The 23,843-nt window shown below is 52.8% G+C and overlaps 1 protein-coding gene across 4 annotated transcripts in view; it reads right to left on the reverse strand.

Annotated features, from left to right (window-relative positions):
- Positions 1-7,318: 7,318 nt before the first annotated feature.
- The window catches only part of Eip93F (Ecdysone-induced protein 93F), an 80,726-nt gene continuing 64,201 nt past the window's right edge, over positions 7,319-23,843 (reverse strand). For 3 of the 4 annotated variants that reach the window (XM_076372970.1, XM_076372968.1, XM_076372971.1), the window contains exons 4-10: positions 23,337-23,651; positions 22,498-22,737; positions 22,091-22,170; positions 18,735-19,164; positions 15,714-15,954; positions 14,324-15,206; positions 7,319-13,865 (exon numbers count right to left, since the gene is read on the reverse strand). In XM_076372970.1, the coding sequence (XP_076229085.1) occupies positions 12,407-13,865; positions 14,324-15,206; positions 15,714-15,954; positions 18,735-19,164; positions 22,091-22,170; positions 22,498-22,737; positions 23,337-23,651 (3,648 nt within the window). In that variant the 3' untranslated portion in view covers positions 7,319-12,406. The remainder of the gene's footprint in view (positions 13,866-14,323; positions 15,207-15,713; positions 15,955-18,734; positions 19,165-22,090; positions 22,171-22,497; positions 22,738-23,336; positions 23,652-23,843) is intronic. The other variant, XM_076372972.1, reaches the window with a different exon arrangement.

The raw sequence follows: 23,843 nt of genomic DNA on the forward strand, positions 1-23,843 counted from the left end.
CGCGGCGATCCTGTATATTATATATATATATTTTTTAAATGTTTATTTATTTATTTATTTTTATATTTTTTGTTGTGTTTTGCATTGCTCTTCGTGGCATCTGCATTCGCGTTGATCACTGCTGGATTATGTGAGAATGTAAGATAGATTTGAGTTAGCTGTTTTGTCTTCTCGTCGCGGCCGGGCCGGCCGCCGGGCGATCGGCTTCCGCCGGCACCGTGCTCGGACAGAGAGAGATGTCTATTGTTAACTGCTTGTGTGTTGTTGCCGGTTGTATATTGTTCTCCGTGCCCGGGTGAGTATGCAACCCGTGGCACGCGCGGGTAAAGCGATCGGACGTTCATCGACGCCGCGCGACGATCGGGGCAAGCTTTCTCACAGCGTTTGCCCCATAACGATCGTGCTCTCGTGTTCTCTCATCCCCGTTCTGTTCTGGTCACCTCGCCGTGGTCTCCGCTCGCGGTAGACCTCCGACCGGGGAGAACGTTCTTCGTCGCGATTGTCGGAAACGCGAGCGGCGCCCGTCGCGAACGCGTCCCCGCTATTAACTGCAAGGAGACGACTGGTATCGGGAGGCTGCAATATTGTTGTAGCTGTATGTAGAAAGCAGACTGCGTGTATTATACTGTTTTTTCATTTTTTTTTTTCTATTTTTAATACAAGAAACTTCCGGTATTCCTGATTGATTCGTAATTTGTTTGTTTTGTTTTGTTTTGTTTGTCTGTTTATTTTTCTTTTATTTTTAGTTTGCTTGTAGTATTAATATTGTTTATCATTTTTTATTGAATATTGTTGGTTGGTTGGTTGGCTGAGTGTCGGCTGAGTGTGCGTGTGTTTGGTCGGAAATGCGGGTGAATATCCCAAAAAGAGCGTTTGCCATGTTACACGGTTTGTCCGGAGGGGTTGTTGTCGACTGCTCGTGTTTCGTGGATGGATGGCGATCAAAATCTGTTCATCGATAATGGGGGCCGTTTGGTGCGGAGGAATCGGGGGTCAACTGGGGGGAGTTTTTCTCGGGTCATCCGATATCGGATTCATAGTATTCTTTTTTCTCTCTTCGTTTTCCCTTAAATTTTAAACCGTTACTTCTTCGTCCTCTCTTCCCTTCTTTTCTCGCTTGCGACCGGTCACTTTTGAAACATTTCTTAAAAAACTCTGCAGCGTATCGAAAACACCACCTGGCCTGGCTCGACGTGACGACGAGGAGAAGGGGGGGGGTGGCCGCCGTCGGGCCAACAGCCGGAACACGTCGGCCTGGGCGGGAACCGGGGGTTGAAAAGGAGCGGAACGGTGAACGCGACACGCGAACCGCGGGGGTTAGCTACCCGGCGAAGAGAGAGGGAGGCCTCCTCGTATACGTGTACGTCGCTCGGACGCGTGTCTTTTGATTAATTCACCGGCAGTTCAGCGTACTTGGTCCGTAACTAGTTGGTCGTACCTTGAATTTCCGGCGCGTGCGTTTCAGAGTGATTTTGGTATAGACAGGTTTGATTGAAGCACCGGGCGGCTACCGGCCGCGCGTCGTTGCCGACGTTCGAGGGTCCGTTAACGAGCCGATTTAACCAATCGTTCCGACGCGCCGCGGAATGCTTTTAATTACGATAATTATTCGGCGATACGATCGACGCTACCCGGCCGAGAAACCTCGGATCGAGGGACGAACGATCTTCTTTCCTCCCCCGGATTACGATCGTGCGGAAAGTCGGCGCGTTAGAACGGACGTGTTTTCGGATCTTCGAGTCGCTCGGTGACGACGGCGCCGACCGTCGCGCCGACGGCCCACCCCCGCATCGGTGCCAGGCCAGGCTCGCACAGTGACAGTACAAGTAGAAAACCGAAGAAAGAAACGAAACAACAATACGATATACAAACAACTAAAGCGCCAAACTACGAGTACTACCGGTGCTAACTACGTAGTACCAGCGCCATTTTTACCTAATCCCTACTAGTCGAAACGCCTAGGCTCGGCCGGCGCCCGCGCCCGAGAGAGCCCCGAGAGCCGCCTCCGACCGTCCGGCCGCGAGGGCTTCGCGGAAATGAGATCCGCGACCGACAAGGACCGCATCGCTCTGTGCCGCGGACAAGACCGACGTCGCGGTTCAATCCTTAAACCCCGAGATAGGAACATGAAAGCAATTTCGACTCGCGTATGGAACAAGAAGTAATTGTACTTTAAAGAATACATCACCTTTTGATGGACGAATAATATACCGTTATACCTCGACGCACCTCGTTCTCACTCGTATACGAACGCGTGTGTGTGACAAAGCCTAAAGAAACGCGGCAGCGATCGCGCGATTGTCGATCTTACGACTAGATTCCATTTTTAAGAATCCTAAGCGCGATGGAGTATCGTAGATGTTAGAATTTTGATCGAACGGGATTAATTCCCGATTAGTTCCGGCTAGCGAATGAGCGAAGTTCTCAGTCGGACGGGCGGCGAATCATTAGCGCAACATTATAAAATATTTTATAAAAGTTTCAATGAAGAACCCGATAGCCTCTAAAAAAGGATCGACCGATCCACCCGACCGATCGCAGCCGTCTTTCGAGAATTGATCGCTCCGCGAAGGCTCATTCGTTCGTTCGTTCCCCCCAAAGCTGGTCGCGAGAGAGAGCTCTGCGAAGAAATCGGTGTCGGTCGCAATACGAGGAGAGTCCGCGACTCGGCCGAGCGTCGGAGGCGCGTTCGGGCGCCGGCTTCTTCCCCGTCTTTTGTTCTGCCATTTTCGCGCTCAAATCTTTCGATTTTCTTCCCTTTTTTGTTTCTCTTCGTCGTATATCTCTATCTACCTATCTATCTATCATCCTTTCCCCGTTCCCGCGCGTAACCGGCGGCCGATCGCGCGGCGGCGGCCGCCCGCTACGCGGTCACGCGTTTACGAGTTTAATTATAGATCGGTGTCGAGCCGGACGTCGGATCGACCTTTTTTTTTTCCTTCCACGTTTCGCGGTTCCGTGGTTTCCGTTTCCTTCAGTTTTTATTTCTCTTCGCCTTGCTCGGGCAAGACCTATCCTTTCGTTTGAACACAATTCGGTTAATAAAGTCGCGTCGTATACCTCGCGCGTATACGATTCTCGCTCGCGGCGGCGAGCTTTCCCTACGTTTTTCCTCTTTGTCCTTTTAGAGTCATTGTATGACTAGAGCCTACGAATTACGAGCTTACTTTAAAGCCAATTAGAATTAGGTACCAAGTTCACGACGGATCACGGAAGAGAGGAGTTTCGCGGTGAGTTTCAACCCTCTTCTTTTCTTTGTTTGCCTCTTTCTCGGCGAATTTTCGACCCTCGCGTGGCGTTTCACGAGGGAACACGATCTATCGATTATTCGATTTAAGTTTGTTTTCTTGGTTAGAAACGATCGACAGCCAATTTCTCCAATTGTTGCTCGCGGGAAATTTCTAGTTTAAGATACCGACGTTACCGTTCTTCGTTATACGCGATGCCGGACTTTCGGAAGAATCTTTCTGCGAGAACATCGACGCGCCGAACATCGACGCGGTCGATGCGCTCGGAGAAACGCGCGAACTTTCGAGTATGGTCGAAACGATGTGTCGTATTCTTTTCCTCTAATTTCTTCGTATTGTCGATGCGACGTCGGCTTCTTGTCAGTGTACGTGCGTGTGTCTGTCTCTCTGTGTATGTGTGTGCGCGTGTGTGTTTGCATTTCGGTGGTTGCGAGTCGGTGTACGCGTGTGAACGTGTTCGTGGAGCGTGTAATTCTATGTGAACGACAGGCCAGCTCTTCGTTGATCACGAAAATCCCAACATTCGAGAATGCGTGAATTGAAAATAGAATTTAAAAAACGGTAACCTAGCGCGTAACAGTTCGTTTTCTCCGTTTTCCTTCGACGTTTGGTAACGTGTCTGTGCGTGTGTTTACGTGTGTTCGTGTGTTTATTCATGTCTGTCTTCATGTAATGTAAATACGTACGTGTTTCAATGTAACATGTTCATCCTGTGTGTGCACGTGTGTATCTGTGTGTGATCGGCGAGTATAGGTGTGACATTGTTCGTGTGTGTTGTCGGTGTACCTAATTGCACTTATTCGACAAAACGGAACGTAAAAATGAACGCAAGATGGCGGCCGGACGGCCCTGGAACGTATATACGGAGGTAAATACACTTTTCCCATTCTCGTTTTCTTCGCTCTCCCTTTGTTCCCTCCCCTTTTATAAATTTAAGCTTAAAGGTCGTCCAAACTCGTTACCGTCCCTGTCCTCTCGCCGTTCAACCGGCTACCGTTCCTCGAACAACCCCAGCATCGAACTAAACTTCCTGTTTACTGCTACGTAATTACATACATGCGTCGTTCGTTCTGTTTGCGAGTCGTAAAAACGTAACGTCGAAACTTAGGCACAATTTGGAACTGTTTAGACCATTTTCTCTATTCGACCCCACACCCCTCCCGCGGTCCGCGCGTTCGCCGCGCGACGAAGCTCGTCGGCCGTCCAGGAATCGGTAACTAGATCAAAGGGGAAGCTGTAAGTTTTCATCTTTTTGCTAGTGCAGACTCTCGTTTTAATGCTTCACGGACGAATCTTCAAGGAAAATCTTTCTTCTCATTTTTTTTTCTCCTCTCTTTTCCAGGTCCCGTTTTCACGGGTTTCTTGCCAATGAAATCGAACGATTTTATCGCGGTCCAACGGACGAAACGTCCAGCGCGGACACGGTTAGCTTTCAATAAGGGAGCCCGGGGAGGCGAGCTCACGGCGTCGTAACTCGAAAACGATAGGGAACGCTTCCGGTAATGTTCCATCGTCCGGACGGCCATCCAATTTCCTCTCGCGGACGAGACACGCGAACCGGTCCCCTCTTTTGCCTCGAACCGTACCAAACGTGACGATACTTTGTGAGGTAGCTGATATTGAGCCGTTTCAGGGCCAATCGGACCAAATCTTCCAGTTTTTCTTTTCTCTCTCTTTCCTTCGCTTTTCGCTGGAGAAGGGGGGGAACGCGACGCGACCGAGGACCACTCTCGTCGTCGTTCGACGCCGTGAGACGGACGAACGGACGGGGAGAGGGACAAGAAACGCGGAAAATAAACCTCAAAACGGAAAGTAGCGTGCGTCGACGAACGAGAATAAAGCGCGGAAACGAAGACGATTCGCGGGAAGCTTGGCGCGTGCCGAATTATGTACAAATTTTCTGCGGAAGAACGTGTCCTTTTTGTTCGTTTTTCTTTTCGAAAGCGGAGAACGAGGTTAACCAACGCTTCGTTTCATCCGGTAGTAACGTTGAAACAATGCTCGACGAAAACGTGTTCAGGTAACAAAAACGGGAATCATTGGGCCCGACTTTCCGAGCGACACCCGCCATCTTGGTCCCGTCTGACCACCGGTGTGGATAAAACGTAATCTCGCGATCTCGCTATTCTCCCATATTTTGTTTCCTTTGTTCGCTTGTTGGCTTTCAATTCGCTCTCTCTCTCTCTCTCTTTCTCTCTCTTTCACGCTCGTTCTCTTTCTCTCAATCTCTCGCACACTCTTTCGCACTGTCTTTCTCTCGCTCGCGCGCGTTCTTTCTCTCTCTCTCTCTCTCTCTTTCTCTCTCGTTCTCTCCCTTTTACTCGTCATTTTGTCTCCGCACACCGTAATTACAATAGTATTTTTCTTCATCTTTTTTCTTTTATATCCGTAATCTTATACATATACACTAGCTGGTTACAATAATTTGTGAAAAATATACATCAAAATTTTGTTACTTTTTACATCACAGATATTTTAATATAATATATCTTCTTTTAATTCTTAAAGATTTCTCTTCCTCCCCGTTCATGTGTTCTTTTACCTTTCTTTTTTTCCTCTTTTCTCTCGACCGATCCGCCTACACGCCGGATCGTATCGGCGTATCGCCCGCGACGCAGAGGGAGACGACCGGATGTCCTCGGACAGGAACAAGTTTCCCGTGGCCGCGCGCGCGCGTGCGCTCCTGTTTCTCGATTTTCCCGGTTTTCCCTCCGATCGCCTTCGGCGAGAAGCGTCTCCCGAAGTTGGACTCCCGAAGCCTGATTCTCCACGGGAGAACGGGCACGCGTCTCATTCCGTCGCGGTCCCTGGGTCCCGTCGTCTCCCCCCGAAAAAGGAACAACGAAAATCGACGCTTTCCCCTGCATTCGGAAACGATATCTGCCCTAACTTAATCCTTCCGACTTCGCCGTCGTCTTCCCGCGGCAAACCGGAAACAAAAACGAATTTCGATCAGCAGTATTCCACCTAGAAGTAACTACGATATAACCAACGGACAGGTTTCGCTCCAATCGCCGAATTACGTTCGAGAATAAAAACTCATCAGACAGCTATCCAATTGTGTCTCCTCCAAAAGAAGACTCTTCGAAAGACCTCTAAATTCTCCATCATTTACGAAAAGTCGCCGCATGAATCCACGAATTCACGGTGGCAGACACGTTCGCGCGACACTGTCACAGGGAAATCGTTACACGTCAGCCTCTTTAATTACGCCGTCGTCCCAATCGTCGCGATCTGTCGTCCCGTTCGAGCCTCGTAGCTTCTCCATCGAATTTTCCGTAAGAATCGAAAAAGTACCCCCATTGAATCCCTAAGTTCCTTGATTTTCGAATTCGCGTGAATCGTACGAAACGAATCGTTTGCGCGTTTTCCGCAGTTTACCGTTCGAAAGAAAAGAGAATTTGCATCGCGCGCGAACTTCCGCGAACGGACGAACACGACGAGGCTCGCCGGTGCCGGCGGAATCGTGACGCTCAGGATCCGCTCGGCGACGATCTCGCGGTCGTGTAACGTTCTGCGTTTCCTTCTTCTGTTCTGCGCCGCGGCGCGATACGCCGCGAGACAAACGAGGGTCGCACGGTGACGGGAACCGACTCCCGAATCAGAGAACGTGAATTCGAACGTCGCGACGTATACCTTCGTAACCGTAATTGAATTAACGACAATCAATAGTGTGTACGCACGTTTTACAATCATCCGCACGATAATATATTCATTTTTCACATCTAACGATAAATCTTTCGTAAAGGGGTTGGCGGGGCAGGTCGATGGTGGTGGCGGGGGCGTGGGAGGTATATCGGGTTAATTTTCCGTTTTTTTTTTCTCCGTTTTATCGGTCGTCTGGGGCGTGTGTGTCGGTGAACTGGATCTCGCGGGGGAGGGGAGGGCTCCGGGAACGCGGACAAGGGCTCGAGAGTCGGATCGGGGTTGGAAGGGGAGGGTTGGGAAAAGGCGGAAAGGGGAGGAGGGCGGTGATTGGAACGAGTGTAAGAAATATCAATACCTTTCCTCTGGTGTTTGGTGCCTGGTGAACGTTTAGAAAAAGGTATCTCATAGTTTCTTTCATATCATTTTTTTTTTTTTGTAATGTTTACTTGTTTGTTTGTTTTTTGTTTTTGTATCATTCGAGGTATCGAGTAGTTAAGGTCACACCGAACACGATTTTACACTTTGACGCGAAGCGGGGGTGTGGTCGGTTGGTGAGCGATTAGAAAGGGGGGTTGTGACTTTGGTGGGCACAAGGGTAGAAGGAAGGTTTAAATTTACGCATTGTTAAGTTTTTTTTTTTCTTTTTACACACAATCATGATTAGTGCTGCTGCTGCTTGCTCCTCATCTCTTTTATCCCTTTCGCTTGCGTTCTCCGCTGTTCAGCTCGTATATTAGTTCTGCGTTTGCTTTCTCGTCTTTAGCAATTCTTTTTCCTTTTCTTTCTCTCTTTTTTTTTGTTTGTTTGTTTGTCTGTCTGTAATCCATTAATCTTGTTTTTTCGTTAACCCTAAGGAGACCTTAACGTTTACACTCAATAACTTGATTTTATTTATTTCTTCCCGTTAATGTTGTTCTCCGACGCGCCTCTCTTGCGTGGGCGGCGGCGCGCGCTCTCGGCGCCTCCGCCCCTTCTTCCTCGCCTCCAGAAAGTTACACCTCTTAAATTCACGGTTTTTTTGCTTTAAGTTTAGGGTAAATTTTAAGTTTAGTTTCCAAAAAACACCGAGAGAGTAGCCTTGCTTACACGATTTACTTTTTTTGTCGAGTAAGGTATAATTTTTTTTTGGCGTTAATAAGGAATTTTTGCATATTTTTTTTTTTTTAAACACCGAACATACATGCCTTATAGTTTATGTACAGCCTAGAGTCTTTCAGTCGTTACTTTTATTTAAAGAGAGTCGTGAGATAAGTGCGTGGATTCTCCATCCGTTTTTCGTTTCCTTTGTCCTCGCTCCGTTTTCTCGGCACGGCAGCCGTGAACGATCCTCCTCGGCGCTCGAGAAAGACGGAGCGCGAAACGTGAACTCCGTCGCGTCGGAACCACGCGTCGAACGTCACACACCAACACCGTCGTTTTTCCGTTTTTCGCTCTCGTTCAGTTTTTAATTAATCATCTCTTTACTCCGGTCTCATCTCGTGTTTCTTTTTTAATCCTTTATCTACGCGTGCCTCTCGACTGAACGAGAAATATCGTCCTGCTCCGAAATGTCCGGCTCTTTTGTCCGTCAATTTTCTTTTCTTTTTTTTTTGTTATTTTGTCTCTTGGTCCAACCGCCTGCTCAGCTACTATCGTGTCTAGCGAAACGACGAAATCGCCGCGCCTCCGCAGCGTGTTCACCTACAGTGTCAAGGATCTCCTCTTGTCGAACCGAATTTTCTAATCGAAAATACGAGAAGATACCTCGATAGTCGCGCGCACGACGCTTCATGTGATAAATCTGGCGAAAAAATTAGTCGAAAGAGGAGGGACTGGCGTTCTTTCCTTCCTTTCTCTCTCTCTCTCTCTCTCTCTCTCTCTTCCTTTTTCTCTCTCTCTATCTCTCTCTTTCTTTCTTTCTCTCTCTCTTAGTTGTGTTTTATTATTCTCATGGTCGCACAAATGGCGATCGAAACGATTCCGGACACAAATTCGCTCCCCGTTTTACTATTTCGTTCGATGATGGATGTTGATTGTGATGCGATGCTATGCTATGCTTTACGATACGATACGATACGATACGATACGATACGATACGATACGATACGATACGATACGATACGATACAGTACGATAGGATACGATACGATACGATACGATACGATACGATACGGTACGATACGATACGATACGATACGGTACGATACGATACGATACGGTACGATACGATACGATACAATACGATACGATACGATACGATCCTTCCAAAATCAGAGAACACCCTACGTGTATAGAACATGCTAAACGTCGTCATCATCGTCGTCGTCGTCGTCGTCGAAACGATCGATAAAAGCTGTAAGAAATTCGTTCGAACCACCCCGACGGAAATCGCTTTGCAAACGTTTGCGGTGGCGCGGTCCCATGAAGTGAAAATTTCTTCTAAACTCCCTCGGGAACGATGGCGGCAGATCTTTGACTCGAATCGCGCGTCTACGCTCCTCGCACCTTTGTCTCTTCTGTCGCCGGGAGGAAAACGTGCACGGCCGAGCGGGTACTACAAGCGATCGGGGTCGTAGAAAAGTCGCGGGGAATGAAACGGAATTTTCAATCGTTTCGATACTACACGGATTTCGACGGGTGTGTGCTGCGGGATAAAACGTTTGCCGAAAACAAGGTAACAGAACGTAAAGCGTCTTTCTTTCTTTATTTTGTTCTTCTTTTTTTTTTTTGTTCTTTTCTATTCTTTCTCAAGGGAGAGCTCGCGTCGGGTGTATGTTTTCCTCGCGAAGAAAATGCCACCGCGAATGCCGCCGCCGTCGCCGATGCCTTTCCCCGTTCTCTACGCGTTAGAAAATTTGTGTTTCGTATCAAAACGTGGGCGTTAATCGTCGCGCGTAAGAAAATATTCAGCACTTCGGTAAAAGACAAATAACCGAGAGTCGAGAGCAAGCGCGCGTCTGCAACGGTACAAGTAAAATCCTTTCGTTTATTTCGTTTCTTTTGTTTCTTTTTTCCCCTCTGTTCCCCTCCTTTCGATCATCCCCGCCCGAAATTCCTTAGAAATATATGTGTGTCTGCTTCCATTTATTTTTGTTGCCCTCCCTTAGTTCGTTCGTCGCCGGTCCCTAACGACGGTCTCGCGGAACCGTTCTCGGATCTTCGCCGATCAAGGGGATTAATCGGATCGAAAAATTGCGAGCCCCGACGAGCGGGGAAAACCTCGTTCCTCCCTGTCCCGGCGTGTATCGGTCATCTCGTTTCCTGTTCCGCGTGTCGTCTCGCGCTCGTTCGTTCGTTTTAAAACGTTCCCCGTCGCGTTCCGCGGAGAACGGCGAATCGCTCCGTGACTCGCGAGAGAGAGAACTCTTTGGGAACGCGTTCGCCTCTAGTCTCATCGACGTGTAGTCTCATCGACGAAGATTCCCTCTTTTTGCCCAACCCCCGATCGTATTTCTTCATTTCTCTTTTTTTTCCCTTTCTTTCACTCCGTATAAAGCAACCTCGTCTCCGTCCCTACACACCTTCCATTCCTGCCATCGCTTTCGTATCCGTTCCACTAACTTGCGCGACCCGTTTTTCACACGCGGGACGCGCCTCTATTCGAACGCCAGCCTCGAAATAACCGAGATTAGAGAAATATTGTCGCCTTATGAAAAAACGTCACCTATTACGCGCGCCAACAAAAGTCTTGGCCTCGTTCCTCGTTTCGCATTTACGTTCGTAATGACCAAAAATATATGTATATATATATATATATATATATTTATATATATAATATATATCATTCCTTATATAATTATGTTGCTCCTTACGAGTTAAGTAATGTTAATAGTGTAGGTAATAAGTTTGCATTTTTTTTTTGTTGTTTAGGTAGTTTTACATCGATAGAGGAAAAAAATACGTTGTTGTTGATGTTGATGTTGTTGTTGTTACTGTTGTTGCTGTTGTTGTTGTAGTTGTTTGTTGTTTCATTGTTGTGTCGGCAATCCGTTCGTCTCTCGTGCGGCTCGCACGTTCTCAAGAGAAAGTCTACGACAGGCGGCCGACGTTTCCGCGCGCGTAGTCGGCCAGGCAACCCTCGCGGAAATTTCATCGCGCTCGCGCTCCTACCCAACGCTCGTATGCAAGTATATATTATTATACGCGGTGTCTTTCCTTCGTAAATTGGTTTTTGTCACTTTGTTCCTTTTTTTTTTCTTCGCCACGGAAACGCGTGCACGCGCGGACCGTCCACGTGTTGCTCGATTACGTGTTCCCCGTTTCGTACGACGTTCGCGCCTCGGATGTCGGGTCTGGATCGACTGTTCCCGACGTGTCCGAGGATGTCGTCGAAAACGTTCGTGTCTCTCTCTCTCTCTCTCATTGTTCCGTGGGGATACGCGTGTATAAAATTGTATGTAAAAACTGTGTAAAACCGTTTCACCGAACCGGTGTACACGTGTACGTGTATCCTGTGTCTAATTGCGTGTGTTCTCTGTATATATGGCGCGTGTACGCGTGTGTGCGTGTGTGTATGTATGTGTTTGTATGTGTTTGTATGTGTATACGAGCGAATGTTCGGTACAATTATGCATCATCGCATCGTGCCTTATGCGTTTCTCGCGTTCTCCTTCGAATTCGAAATATAGCCATAGTCGAAAGGGTTCCTTCCGGTACGACCTACCGTCAGCTGTACGGTGATCGACTGCCCGGATACGTGTGTGTAACTGATGGAATCGCAGTGGGTTCAACGGGATGGTTGGTGTATGCTTATTTGTTTGGTTCGATCGGTTGGTATTTCGGGTAAGCGCTTACGCGTGTTCGTTTAGTTGATATTTGTATCTTTTTCGTTACTCGTTTCTCTTTCATTCGTGCTCCTCTCTTAATGCCGCTTCCATTCCGTCCATTCGTTTCCTGTTTTTGAACTTGTCTCGCGCGACGTTCAAAATACGAGGCATGCTCGGATGCAAAGGGCAGGGTCAGGATATCCGGGGCTGCTACCGTTTCGTGCCACGTTTCGCGTTTCTTGTATCGTGCGCTCCTCGGCCCGTGCACGCTCCACGGGGAACGGCGCTTGCCCGCCATTCACGCCCCTCACCTTGGAAACGGTCGCGTTCGCTTTCATAGCCGAACCGACCAAGTGTCGTGCTCCGCTCGATTTCCGGCTCTTTGTTCGTCCGTTCTTTCGTTAGGTTCGCTTCGTTCATTCGCGACGAGTTACGCTCGATCGCGAGAGAGAGAAGACCAAAAAAAAGAAAAGAAGTAGTAGTACAAGATGATGAAGAAGAAGAAGTAGAAGAAGAAGAAGAAGAAGAAGAAGAAAATAAAAAAGAAAACAGCCGGATCAAGGCGGCGCGCGAGCGCGGGCAAGCGGCGTCCCCGCGTTCGTCCTCGTGGCGCGCGAGGGCGACGCGACGCTACGCGGTCGCTGGCGCGTGATGCCCAGCGCGTAGCATTTCGGCGGGAATCGGCTTACCGTGTACTACGACGTATCGTCCCGCCGTATTTACTCTATACTTTTTTTTTTACTGATCAACGATACCGACTTTTCTCTACTGCTCAACGGAGTCTTCCATGCTGATCACGGGGCCGCGCGGCTCCGCCGTCTGCTGGCTGTTGGTCTGCTCGCCGGACCGGTTGCTCCCGGAGTTGTAGCCCCGTTGCAGTTGCACGACCAAACCGCTCACCGCGGCGAACTCCTTCTGCGGCTGTTGCGGCGGCTGCTGTTGCGCCGGTTGTTGTTGCTGCTGCGGCGACTGCGACGACTGCGACGACTGCGACGGCTGCGACGGCTGCGACGGCTGCGACGGCTGCGACGGCTGCTGCTGCTGCTGCTGCTGCTGCTGCTGTTGTTGAGTTTTCTGGCTCGAATGATCTACTATAAGCTTACTATCACAGGCACTTTTTTTGTCAGTTGATACGGCGTAGAGTAAGTCCGGGTAGTGATTCAGCTGCTGCTGCGACTGCTGTGGTTGCTGTTGCTGCGACTGCGGCTGCGACTGCGACTGCGGCTGCTGCTGAATGGTCAGAGTCTTTCTATCGCGATCCTCTTGCCCGCCGTTATGAACCTCGCGCTCCCTGCTGCTGCGGTCGACCCTGGAGTCCCTGCCGCTGTCCTCGTCCCTGCTGCCAGCCCTAGAGATCGAGAGTGGCGTCGGCGGCGAGGCGAGCCGGTCGCTCCCTTCGTCGGTGCGACACCGGTCCGACGGTGACGGGCTGAGATCGACGGTGGGCACGCGTTCCGGCCTCTCCGGGACGGACCTACCCGCCACCGATGGTCCCCTGTAGCTCTCGTCCTCGCTGCTGTCCTGGGCTAGCCGCGGCACAGGCGTCCTCCTCGAGTTTCTGCACAGCTGATCGATCAACGCTTTGCTCCTCATCGCCTCCGGGAGCTGCTGCTGGGAGGACGACTGCTGCTGGCCCCTGGCCTCCGTGATCGCCCTCGGGTCCCTCGTGATCCCCGACTCGAGGCTCGACCTGATCAGGCTGTCCAGGAAACTGCCGTTCGCCGCCGAACCGTCGTACAGGCTCTCGGTCGCCTCGCGCGCCGCCTTCGACATCGGCGTGCCGCGGGAGTTCGAGGTGCCCGGCGACTCAGTGGTCGCCGTCGACACGCCGATCCCGTCCCGGTCCCTCTGCTGCGGATGCTGCTGTTGCTGCACCATCGCCGCGCTCCTCTGCTGTTCCTGCAGGCCGCGCATCCTGCTCGTCGCGAAGTACTGCTCCGGCAGGATCGTAGGCACGTTCGGCGCGCCCGCCATGAACGGGGACGGCATGAACGGCGCCGGGTTCCAAAAGTTGAACGGCGCGAACGGCAAGTGGGGCATGCCCTCCATGAACGCGGGCATCTTCAGCCCGTTCGGCCCGGCTATCCCGGCCGGCGGCGTGAACGGCTTCTGCGGCTTCAGCTGCGGCTTCTTGTCGGCCGTGCCGGGGCGCATGTTCGCGGCCGCCGCCGCCGCGGCTGCGACCGCCGTCTCTTTCGTCTTGTCGTCCGTCTGCTTCTGGTCCCTGCAAACAGCGGTTGCGTCAAGGATGGAACGGAGAACGGAATCGAAATGGGGGATCGTCTGGGCTGACGTTAACGCGTTAAGCGCCGTGAGAATCTTGCTCGTTTCGTAGAAAAGTAGGGACAATCGTTAATCATTCGCCGTTGCAATCCTTGCAGTGCACTATTATCGTTACTCACACGTTTGTTTTCAAGTAAACGCGTCATCGTTGATATTGACATGGCAGTTAACGTGTTAAGAGACGTTCGAAACGGCCCACTTTCTTTCTGTTACGTTATAGATACCGTGCAAGACTCGGTACCACTGGAAACAACTGAAAAGACATTCGACAATCTACTCCATAAGCATTTTATTCAGAATCATCCTATACCACGTCGACGAAACGAAACGAGCGATCCGTCTATCGAAAGAATAAAAGCAAACGGCGAAAGCTCCCGACACAGGTACCAAGCCAGTTACCTCTTCCTTGGCCTCATGAGGTGTCGTTCCTTGACTTTGTACTCGAGGGTGGAATGCGGCACTCCGTAGTAGCTGCCTGCGCGGTGCACGCTCATCTCGCCCCGCTGCACCGCCCTTACAGCCTCCACCAGGCTGTCCCTGTCGTAGTTGCGGTACTTTCCGCGCTTCGGCCTCGTGCCTTTGCCACCGGTCGCGGCCTTCGGCTTGTTCGCGTCTTGCGACTGCTGCGGCTTGGCCGAGGTCTGCGACTGCTGCGCGGTCGGCTGGGGCGGCGTGTACCGGCTCCTCTTGAACGGGCTGGGGTCCGTCATGATCGTCTGCTGAGGCTGCACCACGCCGCCAGGTTGGCAGCCGGGCAACCCGGCCGCCGTGCCGACCGGTTGGCCCTCTTGGAACTTGACGCTGATACTCTTCGCGATGACGTCGCGGAAGTTGACGGCCACCGTCTTCCCCACGAGCGAGTTTGTCGGGCTGCTGGTGCCGGAGAACGCCGGGCTGGCTCTCTCCAGAAGGCTGGGACTAGAGGCCGCGGTGGCGAATCCCTGGGCGAACGCGGCCGAGGTCGGTTCACCGTTCTTGCTGGAACAGCCCGGTGTGCTCGCGGGCTTGTAGGACGGAATCTTTAGTATCGCTCTGCCCTGAGCGCTGTCGCTCGCCTCCTCCTCGATGTTCGGGTTGAAGTCGTCGTTGGTGATAGGGCCGCGCTGCTGTTGCTGCGACGGCGTCTGCGGCTGCTGGTGCGCCGAGTGCGACGATTGCTGGTGATGAAACTGCTGATGACACGGCTGCGACTGGTCCCCGTTTACGCTCTTGTTTAGCCTCTTGTCTTCGCTCATCAGCCTCCTCATCACCTCCGGAATGCGATAATCTTGCGTCTCCGTGCCTGCCGGAATGAAAAAGGGGCGCCGTGTTCACAGACCGTGGGCGGAACAACAACAACACACACACACGTAAGGGAATCGAAACGCGGAACGCGTGCCGTTAAGAAAATACGATTTCGCCGGTTCTTCGCGCCTGCGAGCATTTGTCTTAATCCCGGATTAGCCCCCGGGAGAACTGCTTAAGCTACTTAAACGAAGTTCCGTTCAGAAGGTGGAAAAAGTGTCACCGACCCGTCGACCGGGGACTGGCTTCTATCGATTTCCGAAGACCTACCGGCTCGTAATACACTTTTCGACTTTCGTCCCGGCCCTTCGCGCAGACTAGTTGCCCAGTCAGCGAATGAAACGGTCTGCCGTCTATCGGAAGTAACCCAAATCCCCGTCTCGACGACGGGCCGAGGAGACGTTTCCCAGCGGAACGCGCGCCGCCGTTCGATCCCTTTTAGCGATCGGAATATCCCCGGTAACGCGGATCGCCCCGAAATCCGGGGCAAACGGTCGCCTCTCACCTTTGAACGGTGCAGCCGCCGCGAGCATCTTCTGTATGTACGGGCCGATGTTAGCGTGCTCGAGGCCCGGCCACTCGGTGCCCGTCTCCTGCGCCCGTTGCAGCAATGTTCTCAGTGAAACGTCGCCGCCACCTTCGAGCGTGGAAAACCTGACAAGATCTTCGAAAGACAACAACGGCTTCAGCAGGGCTTTCTCGACTTCTTTCTCCTCTTCCGCTCCGGACAGTTCCTTGTCGTCCACCTGTTAAGAACATTAGTTTCTAGCGTTTTCTGCACACCCCTGACACACGAGTGGAAAAGAAATCGTCGGGTTACGGATGAATTCTGGCAAACGATATCCTCTCGAGGAAAGTCGTTCTCCGATCGATCATCGTTCCACGGAATTGTTCCGTTAGCGTCTCTCTCTCTTCTCTCTCGCTCTCACCGTGCCCCTAACCCCCCCTCCCGACCCCCTCTCAAACCACGTTGATGGCAATGACTCCCCCGGTACATACGGAACAGCGACAAGATTTCGTCGAGAGGCGTTTTCTACAGTGTATTTTGATTTTTTTTGTTTGTTTCTTGATTTCTTTTTTATTTTGATTGTATATAAGTGTGTCTCTGTGTTTGTAACAGTGTCGGTTGTCCATGTAGAAGTAACGTTTTTTTTTGATTTTCGACTTGGATCGTCGCATATGCGGAATGACCAAGCGTCATGCAGGAAGTATCGTCTGATAGAAACAGTTCGCAGAACAGAAGCGTTATACACGTAGAACGGAAACGAAAAGAGCATCGCGTTAAAAAGGAACAAACAGAAAATCGGCCGAAGCGATAGCGCCGACCGTCCGTCGCGAAGAAGATCGAAAATTGAGAACCGGCTAGATAGCATTCCGCTGTCCGACGAGCGACGCGTGAAAACCCGAGCGCTACACACCAACACTTACCTCGCGGGTAAACTCATTCGATACGTGTCGCATGCAGTTCGCAAACCAACAAAACAAGATCTACCAACAAAACTAAGCTATCTGCGCTTCTCCTAATTTTGACACCAGGCAGAACACCGTCAAAAAAAAAAAGGAAAAAGAAAAACAAAGATACAGATCAATCCGATCGAGCGCAGTCGGCCGAAGACCAATTTCCCAAGAACGCCGGCGACGGAACAACTGTATCGAAGCTCTTTTGGGAAAGATCGGTCCTCGACAGGCTTCGAACGTGCATCATCTTTGCCAAAAAAAGCCACACGTCACCCGTGAGAGCATGCCTTGACAAACGTCACAGTTCTACGTCGAATCCTGTCCGCGTGTCCCCCACCGGGCGACCAACGAAAGATCATCTAAAGAGACTGGCTCTGCTAAAGCACGGTCACCGTCGCATCAGCCTGCACGGAACACATCGAGGATGCACAGTGTCGAGGTCGCGGATAAGCGTAAGAAACTCCGTGACGACGAGAGATCCCCGAGGGTCGCGCGCGGCCCGCCGCGAGTCGAGAGGACCGCGACGAATCGAGAGGGAGGATCCCGCCCCCTTGGCTCGTGACGCGATCGCCCCGAGAACTTACCTCGAGTCTTGCAACCTCGCCAAGACCGACCGGCCGTGTGTTAAACTACAAATAGTGAGATAAAAAAAAGTTAAACAGCCCATGCAGATAAACATTCGACACACTACTGAGCATCACGGCGATCGGCGAAGAACCGCGCGTGAACCGATACTTCGTCCCTTTGTCGAGCTAACCGATACTCCGGCTCTTCTCTCTTTCCTCCTCTCCCTCTGTCAATCTCACTCTCTACCTCTCTCTCTCTCCCTCTCTCCACGATTCTCTTTTTTTTTTTACTTTTTCCTTCGTCGAGCCGCACGTATACACGCTACACACGCTTCGTCCCTGTCATTTTTCTTTGTTACGGAAAAATGAGTTTCTCGGGCGCCAACCACGACAACGACCACGACGACGATCACGGCTGAACGGACAATTTGCGCCTTCGTTCGACGATTACGAACGACGATCGGTCCACGCGGAATCTACGATCACCGTGGCAGAGGTATGTTTTGGGGAAGCTCCATTCGTTCTTCCTAACCAAAACCACACTTTTAATCAAAACGGGCGGGCGTCCCCCGCGCGATCGACCATCGGCGCGATCCTCCAGCCCGCTCACATCCGGCCATCCCCTAATCCTCGCGCTTTGTCCGCCGTTCGAGATGAACCGCGCGTCCGAAGACGATCGTCCCCCGAGCGATAACCGGCGGCCAACGACGCGGCGCCGGGCCAGAAACGAACCGTACCGGTAGCACTCGATCGGATCGCGTCGCAAACGGGCGGAATGGAACGGCCGGGACGAGGCCGTCGCGAGCGTTAAAGACACGCGTGGCTACCGGTTATACTTATCGACGTTTCTATCGGATTATTGTTTGAAACGCGCGGTTAACTTCCACGCGGAGCGGGGCTGGAACGACGCGGATCGGAATGGAATCACTCCGAACCTGCGGGCGACTCCTCGTACCGTCGCTGATACGATTATCGGGCATCGAATGCGAAACAGCGTCCCGAGCGTGACGACTCTTGCCGGACGTTGGGAACGAAACTAGTGCCGCCGGTGCCAGAAGAAGCGTGATCTCGAATCATCCCTGCGCCTCCCTACCCAGACACCCCTGGAACCGTTCCCTCTATCCGTAGAGACTCGGTGGCTACCTTTCGTTCCGCAATCTACTCCTCGTCTTTCGCCAATTCTCAATTCTCTGTGGGAACCTGCACGTTTCAGGGCCCCGTCGGCAAGGCACTCGCACCGGTGTTGGGCGCCGACGTCGCCGGGATCGGGGTACCATGATAAAATATCGGGCAATGGCGAATATCGTATCGTCACGACGTTTTCCCTTACTCTCCGCTATCCTCTTTCACTCTTTCTCCATCCCTCTTTCGCAAACACCTCTCTCGCTCTCTCAATCTATCTCTTTCTCTCCCACCCATTCTTCCACGTCCGTCTGCCTAAAAAATTCCAATCATTCTCTCGCTCTCATTTTCCTCTCTCTTGTTCTGTCCCCAAAACCTACCTCGTCCACTTGCGGGGGCGGAGTGGTCGCGGAGGCGTTTTGGGTCGTATTTGGTGGTGTTGTTGTAGTTGTAGTTGTAGTAGTGGTGGTGGTGGTGGTGATGGTGGTGGTGGTGGTGGCTGGGGCGCCGGGCTCGTGAGGGTGTGAGTGGGTGCTAGACAGGGACGCGTCCCTTTCGCGCTCCATCGCAAGCTTGTAGACCTTGTTGCGCAGGGTGCTACGCGGTATTCCGTAGATCACGGCCGCCCTTCGTGTGCCGAGCTTGCCGCTCTGGATGTCTCTGAGGGCGCACTGCAGCTCCTCCTCGGTGTAGGCCCTCCGGCCGCCCCCGGCACCCACCACGGGGACACCACCGACGCCTGCCGCCGCAGCTGCCGCCGCCGTCACAGCCACCGGCCCGGTCATACGCGGTTTCGCGCGGTAACACGAACTAGAACACATTTCCACGTGCCACCTTTAAACTTTCTCCAACCCCCCTTGCCGCCCCGTAGACCGCGCGAACACCTGTCGTCGATGCACCGACGAAGTACGCGTTACCGCCTCCTTTGTTAACCACTCGCGTGACTTCGACGTGTCTAATCATGGCAATTCGAGAGCGAACCTTCCATTTCTTTCGTCTATCACTTTGGGTTAGAGTAACTATGTCTATGGAACTACAGTTAACCGGTGTGTAGTTTACTGGTTTAAGATTGATAGAAGACGTTTTTCGGGGTTGCAATAGGGAAACTTCTCAGCCTTAACGTTTCTTCGATAGGATTTCACGGTAGTCGATACTGTAAACTAGTACAATCGATGAACGCGAGACCTCTTCGCCTCTACTCGAGCCGCCGACTTCCCATCAGCGCGAGGCAGGCGCTCAAAGGGGTAGCTGCGCGTAGCCGGCAAGTTTTCCGCGTGTTCGACTACGTGCCGGCAGGTTGTCCGTTAATTGGTCGACCACCGGAGAATATTGGTACGGGCCGGCGTAACGAAGTTCGGTTATCCCCGAGTATAGTTTTCGCGCGAGCATGGCTCACGTGTATAAATGGTTCATCGGCTAACCCGCGAGCACCGTCCGTACGCGCGGCCACGTGGCCGGAGAGGTACGCGCACGTGTTCCGCACGAGAAGCGAATCGATCCGACGCGGCGTGTCTCTCGTTAACACTTTGATCTCCGGTGCGCGCCGCGTTATAACGAAATCCGGCCGCGAAAATTAGACAAGTCGATGCCGCGCGTTGCGCAACCGGGGAGACTCGGCTCGCGGGAAAACCAGGGAAACTCGCCGGGCGAAAAACAAGCGCGCACGGGGCGACCGTCGAGCCGGCCGATAAAAAGTTCCTTCGCTCGAGCCGCGCGAGCGTGACAGTCGCGTCGGGCCATTGCAATTCGTCTCGCTGTTCCGCGATAAGATTAACCGAAAGAATTTGTCGTACAAAGAACTCCCCCACTCCGGATCGGTGGCTCCACATCCCCCACCCCTAATGAGTTCGTCGACCCGTTCGGCTGCGGAGGAACGCGCGTTGATAAAAGTGCATTTCGTTGGACCCGTCCCCGCGCTGTAACGAATCGCAACACCTATCGAGCGATCCGACACTAGAACTACCGGCGACCAGTCGAACGTTTAGAAATTCCTCCGTAGAAACTCTTACAGTGCATCTATCGACACTCCGATCGATCCTGAATTTATTTCGCGGAGACGATTCGTATCACTGACAACGGAAGTTATCGAAGATTCGAAAAATTATGAAACTCGCGTAAGTGGAAGTCGAGCTTCCTACGATTAGACAAAATTCTATCAGGCTTGACTTCTTCCACTTAGAGTTCCATAATCTCTGGAACTTTGAATTTCCGGAATATCCCCCGTGACGAGCGTCTATTAAATTTTGTACTGCTAAGGGAACTCACGGATGAGTCATTTTTACCGATCTCGTGGTTCCAGTGTCAAAAGCGTTCGTTAGTCTCCTCTTGATTCTGTCCTCATGCCCGATGACTCGCGCGTGCCACGACTCCGTTGTTCGACGGGAAAGCCGATCGTCCGGACGATCGAGTCCGAGCTTCTAATTTCGACTTTGCCGGCGCGGTTTCGACGGCGGGCTATCTTATCGTTAATTACCGCGGGGCGCATGCGCGCGGGCGCGGTCCCCGTCTCGTTTTCTCCGCGGCCTCGCTCCTCCACGACTCGCGCGATCCTTCTCGGCCGGCTCGTAGCGCGTACTACCGCGGCAGCGAGGTACACGCTTCGCGCTTTCGTTGTGTCAGGAGGTGCAGATTACGGTGGACTAATAATAGACGACGATAAAAATTTGACGCGCAAAATCCTCCGCGGGGAAAACAGCGAAAACACGGGGGCAACGTACGGACACGCTCCGCGACTTTGACTTCGCGCCGCTCCCCTTTTCCCACCGCCGCCGTTTCCTTCGCCCTCGGCTCCCTCCTCTCGTTTTCCCTCGGCGAGCGTTCGAGCGTCGCGTATTTACTTTTCGCGGATCGCTTCGCCGCGGGCCCTTATCTCGCCGTTCCCCGGCCGCGATTTGGAAATCGCTGAACTCGCTCGCGGGAAAATTCAACAGCGCGCCGCCGCCGCCGGTCGGTCGGTCGTACCCGAGCGGCGACTTCCGATTTCTCTTCCGTTCATCTTCGGCCGGGTTCCCGCGGCCGATTCGTAACGGAGAGGTTTCACCTGGCGATTTTCGAGTCACCCTTCGGAACGAAACGCGATAGCCGGCAGCGATACCGCGGATGAAGGTTCGCGGGAGCGCGATAATTCTAACGATGCGCGAATTCTCGCGGAGCGATTAATTCGCGGATAACGCGCCGCGGCGAGCGCGATTTCAGGCGAACGGGCGACCGACCGTGAAATCGTAACGAACGGAAAAATGGAGGAAAGGGATAGACGCGGCGCGCGCGGACTTTCCTGCGGATAAATTCGTAACGAGTCGGCCGGGAAAAATCGGAGCAGACGCCGCCGCGGGAACTTTTTAATTACCCGCGACGCTGTTCCGTCTGCTCGGTGATACAACTTTTACATAATGCGCGAGTAGCTGGGCACGAGGCTCGATCGTTTCGACGATAGCCGCCGCGCGTCACCGTTGGAACGCGATCAGCCCTCGGTTGACGGCGCGTTGTCCGCTAAATTGCCGCTCGACTCGGCTCTGCGCCTCCGCCGCGCGCGGCACGCGCGGCCATCCGCGGAATGCGCGTATCGGGGAGCGACGGAAAGCGTGAAACGAGTCGCGGCGTCCGTTCCGGTCAGCCGGTGACCGCGGGCGAATTTGAACGGAACCGGAAACCGGCTGCCGAGGAATTCGTAGTTTCCACGTCGGTGCATCTCGAGGTAGACTATCCGCCGGTGAATAAGCAGCGAGTGATTACTTACTTAAAGATACTCTTGGGGTCGATACCTGCCGGCATCCTTAGAGGTATTTTCTGTTGTTCCAGAAGCGATATGTTGTTGTCCTGCGACAGAAAACGAGAGGATACAATCGACACCATGCGATCCGTTCCGTTTCGCGAACAGACACACAGAAAGGGGGGTGGGGCAGAGGGGAGTAGACGGGGGTTACATGGGTGGTGGGGTCAGAGGGAGGGATACATGCGTTCCTCCATCTCGATTAATCGTTCCGTCGGGCGTTAAGGGCGAACAATGTGTACAGACGGCTGCTGTATGTGTGCAACTCTGATGATACTCGGGAGAAGATCAAAAAAACAATGAACAGAAAGAGATAGACTGGGAAGAGAAAGAATTCCACTCCATCTACCCACGCCAGAAGGCACCATACGTACCTGAGAATTTTTGGGTTTGGCCGAGAGGTCGAGCGGCTGATCGACTGGCGTCGCGCTGTCCTGGTGTGCCTGCACCCCAACGAGAGGCGCTTCCCTTGGTGGCAGACACCATTGGGGCAGCAGGGTGGGGTAGGTGCCGCTAAGGGCCGCGGCGACCACTGACGCCGCCATCGGGTCCACCTGGACCGACATCGGTGACTCGGCCGATCGCGAGCTGCTGCTGCTGTCGCTCTGCGGGCTCTGCAGGACGCGACATCGAGAGGAATGTTATGTTGGTCCGGCTCGTCGTCATTGGTCGACGATATACACGGAGGAAGGAAACTGATTACCGCCGGCGTGGGAGGGAAGAAACTGATCATGAAAAAGGGAGGCGCGAGTCCTCGCCGGCCGCGGCCGCGGAGGACGAGGGATCGAATCTCGCTTCGAATTCGTTTTGCGCGCGAGGCGAGGCTAGACGAAGCGAGACGTGGCGAGGCGAGGCGAGGCGAGGGCGAGGCGGCGCTGGCCGACCTTCGTGAAACTTTTATAAGCCGGCCGCGCGATCAAAGCGATCAAAAGCCGCGGCGCAGGCCGCCATGGGCGAACGGCCGCGCCGTGCTTCTCGCGCGAACGATAAAAAATTGAACGTTTTGCGCCGGGGACGCCGCGTTGTCCTCTCCCGCGACGCGGCCGCGATCAATTCGATTACGCCGGGCCCCCGGAGTTCGCCGGGTACGTTCTCCCGATCAGACGTCGCGGGGGATTGTTCCTTCGGTCGGATGCGTCGAAGATGAGACGACCATGAAAACGCATGATACAAGCATGGAGACGGAGCCTGGGCGGAAAGGAAGCGTACTTACGAGGGGCGGTTGGTCATCGTGCGGCAGCTTGCCGTCCAGGCAGAAGTAGCATTTGTCCATTGGCTTCCAGTCTTCCGGTGGTGGGCTGGTACGTCGGCCTCCAATGAGAAACGGCGGCACCGCGTTTCTAGCGGCCGTGTCAACCTCCCGACACGGCAACCCTGACCTGGTCCCATCCGAATCCGGAGCCGGTATCGTCAGTATCGTTGGTCCGCCTCCAGAACTCGGCGCTTCTTGTAACTCCTCCTCTTTCTTCACTCTCAGCAAGCCCTGCGTCACCGGTGTCCGCACCAACGCGACTTCCTCCGTTCGTTCCTGAAATATCGCACCGGTGGTTAGCGCCCGGATCGTCAACGATCGTAAACCCTTTTCAAGCTGAACGTTAAGTGTATAAATTCAGGCTACCAGCCAACGGTACTCTCCTCGCGTGGACCGTACTCTCCATGTTGCTCGGGCAAGAGGAGTCTCCTGCTATGTGCGCGGTTTCGATTGGCTACGCGTAACAAA

The sequence above is a fragment of the Nomia melanderi genome, chromosome 13, assembly GCF_051020985.1.
Source record: "Nomia melanderi isolate GNS246 chromosome 13, iyNomMela1, whole genome shotgun sequence".
Lineage (NCBI taxonomy): Eukaryota > Metazoa > Arthropoda > Insecta > Hymenoptera > Halictidae > Nomia > Nomia melanderi.